This window comes from Sus scrofa, chromosome 15 (genome assembly GCF_000003025.6).
Source record: "Sus scrofa isolate TJ Tabasco breed Duroc chromosome 15, Sscrofa11.1, whole genome shotgun sequence".
Classification (NCBI taxonomy): Eukaryota; Metazoa; Chordata; class Mammalia; order Artiodactyla; family Suidae; genus Sus; species Sus scrofa.
In genome coordinates, this window is record NC_010457.5 from 3,352,428 (window position 1) to 3,361,767 (window position 9,340).

At 46.3% G+C, this 9,340-nt stretch overlaps 1 protein-coding gene across 1 annotated transcript in view; it reads right to left on the reverse strand.

Annotated features, from left to right (window-relative positions):
* The window catches only part of KIF5C (kinesin family member 5C), a 171,130-nt gene extending 162,087 nt beyond the window's left edge, over positions 1-9,043 (reverse strand). The window contains exon 1 of the mRNA XM_003359416.4: positions 8,473-9,043. Coding sequence (XP_003359464.1) covers positions 8,473-8,598 — 126 coding nt within the window. The 5' untranslated portion in view covers positions 8,599-9,043. The remainder of the gene's footprint in view (positions 1-8,472) is intronic.

The following is a 9,340-nucleotide window of genomic DNA, read 5'->3' on the forward strand; positions in this document are numbered from 1 at the left end:
GAGGGGGAGGGAGTGGGAGGGATCGGGAGCCTGGGCTTATCAGACACAACTTAGAATAGATTTACAAGGAGATCCTGCTGAATAGCATTGAGAACCTTGTCTAGATACTCATGTTGCAACAGAAGAAAGGGTGGGGGAAAAACTGTAATTGTAATGTATACATCTAAGGAAAACCTGACCCCCTTGCTGTACAGTGGGAAAATAAAAAATAAAAAAAAAAAAAAAGATTAGTCAGCCCAACAAGGTATAGAGAAAAAAACACTAAGTCTTACAATAGCGTGTATTTTCTGAACACCTGCTATACACCAGGCACTGTACTCAGCACTCTACACACATTTGCCCACAAGGACTCTATAACGTGGAGAATGATATTATCCCTATTTCACAAGCCAGGAAACTGAAACTTAGCATGGTTTAGCAAGTTCAGAAAGCCAAGAAGTCAGAGCTGAGAACTGGTCCTGGGTTCAGTGCTGGGGATAGTACGATGAATCTAAAACTCTATCCCAATCTCTGCAATATTTGCAAAATAACCACAAATTAGTCTCTGTTCTACTAAAAGGAAACTGGTTGATGCGCAGCAAATGGGTTAAGGGAGGAGGCGCTTCCTCTGCCACAAAAATAGGACTTTCTGGAAAAACCGGAGAGAAATGGGATGAAATTGGTTCTGTCAGGGAGATTTTTTTTAACTCAAGAGAAACCATTAGGGAGTAGGTAGTTTTGTTTTTGCTTGTTTAATGAGTAGACACAGGTGAGAAATCTGAGGCAGGGACTAAAGGGAACCCAAAGGTGGGGGAGGTCTCCTATTCTGAATGGAGAAGAGCCAAGGATATAAAACGCTATCATTAAATAGGGGAGTTGGGCCAAGCAAGCCCGGTGGAGGCAGAGGGAAGTCCCCAGGGATGCTGAGGTTATTTAGGGAAATGCAGAAACTGGCATTCAGGGAGACTTGATTCCAGGCAGGGAACAGGGGAAGATGGAACTGACAATCAACATGGACTTACTAAGCAACCAGAAAATGACAGTAAAGGGGACAAAGACAAAAACAGTTCCTGCTTCTGAGAAGCTTATAACTTACGTGAGGATATGCACGTACGCACATATACCCTATATGTTAACACTAGTTACTAGGAACAGCTGATAGAGTCTCTAAGTGGAACCTGAGCTCTGCCTTCTGGATGGTTAGCAATTCTACGCACCAGAGGGAAAGAGTGGCTATTCCAAGCAGAAGAATGGGGTGAACAAGTGCCTAGGAAATAGGATCTAGGATGAGTTTTCAGGGGCTAGCCAGAGTTAAGGGCAGTAATTTAGGCGGCATTGGGGCGGGGAACAGACTAATTCTGAAAATAAGGAAAACTACAAGGGGAATAAAAATGGTTGGGAGATAATTAGCATTAATTGTGCATTTTCTCCATGCCAGATGGTACTTCAACCACTTTATTTCATTTCATCCCAGAGACCCTGCGAGATAAGTAATTATCTCCAGTTTAAATGCAACCAAACTGAGGCCCAGGAAAGCTAAGCAACTTGAAAAAAACCCCACAGCAAGCTAGTGACTCCAAATTCAGCTCTAACTCTCCCCTCTGCTCTGTCCACCCCAGTCATTTATGTAGCACCAACTGTGAGTTCATCACGAATATAAGTGACCTCCAGCGACACACGCCAGCTTATGCTCACTCATTCCAGGGTTTCAGAGGGTAGGTTTACAGGAAACTACGAATTCATTTTCAAGTGATATAAACTATCTTTGAATTGGGGGCACCAGGGATGAAGGACTAATATATCTCCATACTAGTAAACACTACTGTTAACATTCACTTTGACAAAGTCACTGAATAAACTCCCTAAGAATCAGCTTAAAATGTTACTGTTTTTAGGTGAGAACACAAAGTGGTACAACCACTTTGGAAAACTACTTGGAAGTTTCTTAGAATTAAACATACAGTTACAGTGTGACCTAGCAATCCCACCCCTGAGTGTCTATCCAAGAGAAATAAAAATTTATACACACACAAACCATGTGCAAAGGTTTGTAACAGCTTTATTCATAACCATCTCAGACTGGAAAACCAGATGTCCTTCAACAGGGGACTTGATAAACAAACTATGGTATACTCATATAAAGTAATACAACTAAGCAATTAAAAAAGGAATGAACTAATGATACATGCAACAACAACCTAAATCTCCAAGGACCCAGGCTCAAAAAGATAACTCCAATTTACAATTCCATTTTTATGACACTCTGGAAAAGGCAAAATGTATAGGGAGGAAGAACAGATGATGATTGCCAGCAGTTAAGAGAGAGGAGAAGGTTTGATTACAGAGGGGTGACATGAGGGCTTTTTTATTTTGGGGGGGGTGAAGAAACTGTTTTGTACCTTGAGTAGGGTGGTTAGGTGGTAAGCAGAGTCATAGCCCAAAAGATGTCCACACTAATCCCTGGAATCTGTGAATATGTGAAAGTTACAAGGTAAAAGGAACTTTGCAGATAGAATTAAGGTTGCTAATAAACTGACCCTGCAATAGGGAGTTTATCCCAGATTATCTGAGTGGGCTCATTATAATCCCATAGGCCCTTAAAAGTGTACGAGGGAGACAAGGGAGTCAGTGAGAGACCTGCTACAGAAGAGGCAGGAGAGATACTAAGCATGGGAATGAATCAACCCATTGCTGGCATTTATAGTATAGGAAGGGGGCCATGTGGCTAGGGCTGAGCATAGCCTCTAGAAGCTGAGAACAGCCCAGGCTGACAGCCAGCAAGGAAACGGGGACCTTAGTCCTACAATCACAAGGACATGAATTCTGCCAACAACCTGAACAAGAAGCAGATTTTCCCTTAGACCCTCTAGAAAACAAAATGGCCCTTCCAACACCTTGGTCTTAACCTTGTGAGACTCTAAACAGAAACCAGCAGACCTGATGGATTTCTGTCGATTTAAAAAAAAATGCACAACCTAAAAACTGAAATTTATGTTTTATTGGTGGCATTTACTGAGGACAATAGCCGAGTTGGCAGCCTCTCTGATAGCTGTTCCAAAGAGGTAAGGGAGGAACCAGGATATACAGTTTTTAGAGGGGAGGAAAAAAAAAAAAAAGCATGTGGGGGAACATCAAAAGATTACTGATGATCCAGGGAGTTCCCGTTGTGGCTCGGTGGTTAACGAATCCGACTAGGAACCATGAGGTTGTGTGTTCGATCCCTAGCCTTGCTCAGTGGGTTAAGGCTCCAGCGTTGCCCTGAGCTGTTAGCGTAGGTTGAAGATGCAGCTCGGATCCCAAGTTGTGGCGCCTACGGCTCCAATTAGACACCTAGCATGGGAACCTCTATATGCCACAGGAGCGGTCCTAGAAAAAGGCAAAAAGACCAAAAAAAAAAGATTACTGTTGATGCCCCCCAAAAAATAAATAAATAAAACCAGACATCTCAAGGTAATGATTTTAGTGCTTTTCTGCGTATGGGAAGATGAAAGAGTCTGGGCTAATTGAAATCATTCCTTTGATATGCATCTAAACTACCCAGGGCTGGTATCCTGTTTTGCTTCATCCTGAATTCCCCCCAGGGTGCACCATCAATGGCAAGTGACATTCTTTGTCCACATGACTTATGGAAACTGTGTGATAATAAACTTGTATAGTTTTAAGCCTTTAAGTTTGTGGTAATTTGTTACAGCAGCAACAGAAAACTAATACAGCACAGCTATACAACTCTTTGTGTATAAATTTTTAAAAATATTATTGCTTTTAAAGACCATTACTACAGACAAAAAGAAAAGTTCTAGCTATATTTCTTAACGTCCTCCACCCATAATCTCCACATCGATAACTCACTCAGGCTTGGAATTTGGTTTCTGTCCTGGCCACTGCTTTCCCTGCCCATCCACTGCCCAGAACTAATCTAAGCTCCTACAGGCCACTTTCCACATCAAAGACTGGCTCAGGGTTTGCAGCCTTTGGAAAAGGAAGATATTTTCCTTTGGCTTTCAAACAAGTCAAAATTTACACTGCCTCAGGGGAAGCACCCATGTTAACTGGACCTGCTTTCGCCGGACAGCAAACCAGAGGAAAGTCCAAAACTGAAGTGTAAAAGTCCATTTCAGTGAACCTTACTGAGAACTCTCTAAGAGAGTTCCATCAATACACATGCATCAAAGCCAACAGACAGGGCTCAAAGTAATGACTCACCAGGATTTTTAGCAGCTAATGGAATATTCTGAGAAATGCTGTAAATCCAGTATTTTTCTCTGAAGAATTAACATGGTGGAGTCCCCCACCCCCACCCTCTACTTTTAGCTCACTACCAGTGCCATTAGCTCTACTACCTTTTTTGTTTTTGGTTTTGGTTTTTTTTGGCCACACCCACAGCCCCAGAGCCAGGGATTGAACCTGCGTCACAGCTGTAACCTAAGCCACAGCAGAGCCACAGCAGTGGCAATACCAGATCCTTAACATGCTGTACCACCAAGGGAACTCCAGCTCACCTTTTAACAAAGCTGAATACAGTTCTTTCCCAATTTTCCTTTAAGTATATTATATATTCTCTTACCAGGCCTGCTCAAAGGGATAGCACATTTCTTTAAAATTATTTTTTAAACTATTCCCCACAGCTGATAATCAATTAGAAGTCCATAAAATCAGTTAAATATAGCAAAGTAAAGATTACTAGATTCAACAAAGAGATCAATAAATATTTACTAAATGCCTTCTATAGACAAGGGTCCTGAGAAGTACAAAGAAGCAAAACATGGAATGGATGGGTCTTGTCTCTATTCATGGCTTACAGTGTCATTAGACATATGATCAAAACAAATAATTAGCCTAAGGCAAAAAAAATGTGAGATCATATACAAAATAAATGGTACAAGAGTTCACAATGGAAAGAGACTATGGCTGGGGCAGTCAGGGAAAGAAAGCTCTGCACAGGAGCCAAGGGGAAAAAAGCAATAGAGAAGAGATTATTCCCCCCAAGACAGGACATTTTCCTAAAAGAGAAATCCAGAAATTCCACCTGCAAAATCTCCCTCTTAGCACACATTTCCATAAGAATTGAACAAGATATTAAAGGGGAAAAAATGACCCCAATTTCAGAAACAAAAAGAATTTCTAGGATTCTGACTTTGGACTCACAGTTAATGGCACAGAAATTCATTCTTCACTCATCTCTATGGGGAGTGAAAGTGGTTAACATTTCTGGATGTCTCTGGTCTTCTTTGGTCATCCCTGCAAGCAAGGAAGGGAGTGCCCACCTAAGGCAGTCTATACCGGCAACTGAGCCATGTGGGCTGCTTCCAAGTGAACTGGATTGGGAGCCACCGTACTCAGTGTACAAAGCGTATTACAGGCTGCCAAAACTGTCACTTCCTTTAGTCACACATTATTAATTAGAAATGGGAAGGGTCCTAGCACATGCTACCCCAAGTCCCAATACCCTTCAGCATCTGGCTGTCTACTGTTCTGTACCACTCCCACCAAAAGATGTGTAAAAGAACATTTGTAGCACTCTGCCTATATTAGCCCCAAAGTGAAACCTATCCAAACAGTTACTACCAACTGTTACTGGATTAAAAAACTGTGCTGTAGTCATTCATAAAGAGATACTAAAGAACAATGAGGATGAACAACCTGCACCTACATAGCACAACATGGATGAATTTGACAAGCATGATGTTGAGCCAAAGAATTCACACACAGACGTGAACATACTATATGGTTTTATGTATATATAGCTTTAAGAAAAGCAAAATTAACCCATGGCATTAGTTTTGTTTTTTGTCTTTTGGGGGCTGCACCCACAGCATATGGAGGTTCCCAGACTAGGGATCGAATCAGAGCTGTAGCTGCCAGCCTACACCACAGCCACAGCAACTTGGGATCTGAGCTGCATCTGCGACCTACACCACAGCTCACAGAAACCCAGATCCTTAACCCACTGAGTGAGGCCAGGGATTGAACGTTCGTCCTCATGGATGCTAGTCAGATTGTTTCCTCTGAGCCACGATGGGAACGCAACCTATGGCATTAGAATTCAGAAAAGTAATTACCCAGAGGCAGAGGGAATTCGTGACTGGGAGGGACATAGGGGGAATTCTGGGATCCTGAAGATGTCTGTTTCTAAGAAGGAGTTACAAGGGAGTGTTTACAAAGTATCATTAAGCTGTACACTTTAAAAAACAGTTTTCGATATGAATGCTTTATTTCAATAAAAAATTTATCTTAAAGAAAACGAAAACTGTTGTATTAAAGGATTACAATAATGTGATCAAAAATTTCAATGTACCGTTGAAGAGATATACACACAAACTTTAATATACTCATTTTCTACGGTGATTGTTTTACTTTATTCAGTCAATAATATATGCAGATGGGAAATAGCATGTATACTCATAGTAATGTCATTAAATTAAAGGATAATCCTAAAATTAAGGATCTATGTCTTGCACACAGATCAATGGGGTGATTTATCACTCCACTTCATTAGTCCTGGTATACCACTCTTAGGAGACAAAGACAGAGGAGAAAGAGGAAGAAGGAAAAGAAAAAGGAGGAGGAGGAAGAGGAGGAGAGAAGGAGAAAGAGAAGGAACTTCAGCTTTTCTTAAAACTTCTGAAAAAATAGGGTCACCAGAACATGTTCTCGTGCTGCACAATTATTTGTTAAAAAATTGTTACAAGACAAGGGGCAGGCTCTAGATGTCCTGTAACTCCCACTCTCCCTGAACCACAGCCTGGCTCAGGAAATGACAAATCAGACTGTAGGCTGACCCTAGCTTAGAAGTATAGCCCATCACTATCCCATGCCTGCCATTAAGTAAGAATTTTTGTCCTTATCAATAATTGTAGCCTCCATGTTTCTCTCAGTTTAACACTAAGCAGAGAGAAAATCCCACTTTCCTGACCTCACTGGTCAGTTCTCGGGGTGAATGACCATCCAGAGCATTTGGAGGTCACCGGTTTCCTGATGACTCTGAAAACAGGGAGGAGAGAAGAGGTCGCCAAGGGGCGCTGCCTTCCTAAGGAAGGTACAAAATGAAACCCTAAGGCCCGAGCCTTGCTTTGGTTCTCTTCTCCTGGAGAGCGCCTGCCTGCCGGTTCTGCTGGCACCTGCTAGTCCCCAGGGCCCTTCACAGGGACTGCGGCACAGCCTTGGCGGAGATACTGGGGCTGCTACGGCCAGCAAAAGTTGGCCTCTGGTCTTGAGAAGGGCCTGGCTTACTCGAGCAGAGACCCTAGGTAAATTGTCACCTGTCAATCATTTGACCTAAATACACCAGCCACTGGGGGAAAGGCAAGGGAGGGGGTTAGTCGGAGCATGCTCAGTAATCGGGATGACATCACTTAATCAATGCTGAGGCCGGGAAGGCTGCATCAGCAGCCTAGAGCAGGCTGCCAGGAACATGTCAGCGGGGATCGGGAGGCTCCCATTAACTCGGTACCTCCCCACGCGACTCGCATACAAAGAGGGCACATCAGCTACACACACTGGGGACAGCGGAGGGGGAAGGGCGGGGGAGGAGAGGGGAGGCTGGCTTATTTCATTTGACATACTCCTTTAAGAACTAAAAATCAATGGTATTCCATCCCCCCACCAGCAGTCCGGCTGCAGAAAGGAAGCCAAGTCTGGGGAGGTGAGGGGAGGAGGGGGAAGGGAAATATGGGAAGGGAGATCGAGAGGGAGGGGGCCCTATCCACACAAAGTAACTTATTCTTTGGGAACAGAGGCGATTTAGCTACGTTCAGGACCCCCAACCCCACGCCAAACAGCGCGAAGTGTACCCAAGGGTGTTCGGACCCCAGCTGGGGGCTGCCCCATTGGGGAAGAGTCAGACCCAAGGTCCAAGTAAGGGAAGCCTGGGTTGAGAGGGAGCAGGAGGAGACACACGAGGCCCCCCGGGGACACGAAAGCCACCAGTGTTCCCCTACCCCCGGCCTTCCGCGTGCAGAGCAAGGTGAAACACCGCGGGGTCCGAGTCTACACAGGGTGCGAGCTCCAAGCCTAGGATAGGATTTTTCCAGTACCTTTTTTCCCTCTTTTACTAAGATCTTGAGAAGAGGCAAAGTGTTCGAAAAATCGAACCGATGCCTGGAATCATTTGTGGTTTACACAGCTCATACTTGAAGGGGAACCTGGGCTGGAGGGTAACCTGAATACACTACCCACGCGGCGTGGCCAGGGCGGGAAACAATAGGCCCACCCGGGCCCCCACCCCAATAACAATGGCGGCGCGGAACCCTTCCTCGCCCCCCACCCCCACCTCCGCTGCCTGGGGCCCGCCCTGCAGCCCCCAGTTGACCCTCCACCCAGCGAGGAGGAAACTACAGGGTGGGATTGGGTGGGGAGGTCTCTCGTCAAGTCCACCCTAGAGGGCAGCAGGGATGTCCGAAGGGGCGGCCTGAGCATCTCTGCCTGGTCTGGGGTGTCGGGGCGCTGAGCTGCGGCGTGAAGCAGCAGAGGAGGCCAGACATCCCGACCACTTACCCCGATCACCACGGTCTCATCGCCTTTAAATTTGGGGATGAATTTGTCCCCGCGAAGGATCTCTGCTTCGTTAAGTGGCCGGAACCGGCACATCACTTTGATGCTGCATTCGGCTGGATCCGCCATCTCGGCCCGCGGCAGGGAGGGAGCGCGGGGATGGGTGGGGGGGCCGGGGTTCCGCACAACGAGGGACGCGGTCGAGAACCGCACCTCCCGCAACAAGGCCGCCTCCTGCAGCCTCCGACAAAGCTTCTCAGCAGGTCATCGCGAACGCGGCGGGCTGGGCAGCTGTGGCCGCTCCGAGACCTCGTAGGTGAGCAACCTCTCAACCTTCGGCCCGGCCAGCTGCAGATCTGCCTTTCCTGGCGCTGCCCTGGCCCTGCGCTGCAAACCCAGGCCCACCTGCCCGCGACCACGCGGCGGGCGGACCAGGCGATGCGCTGGGAGCGAGCCTCTCCCGGCTCAGACCTCCCGGGCTCCTGCGAGCTCAGCCATCCTGCATCAGCACCAGCACGCTCTGTCGCCTCCCCGGCCCGCCCCTTCGCCCCGCCCTCCCCGGGCGGCCCCTGGGCGGTGACGTCACTGCGGAGATCCGCCAGACCCTCGCCCCGGCTCCTGAGAGAGGGGTATCCTGGGACTTGTAGTCGTTACACAGGCAGGTGGAAGGACTAAGATTTCCGGATTTGGCGTTTAAGCAGCAGTGGTGTCCCAGGTGCCACTTCCGAGAGCTTGCAGGTCTTGACTGGCAGCCCAAGTCAAGAACAGGGTGGATGTCACAGCCAATATTCCTGGTTTAAATCTCTATAAATTACCAGGTCTATATCATCTCTACATCTTTTCATGATCCCAAAGGAGAACGCCCTCTTAA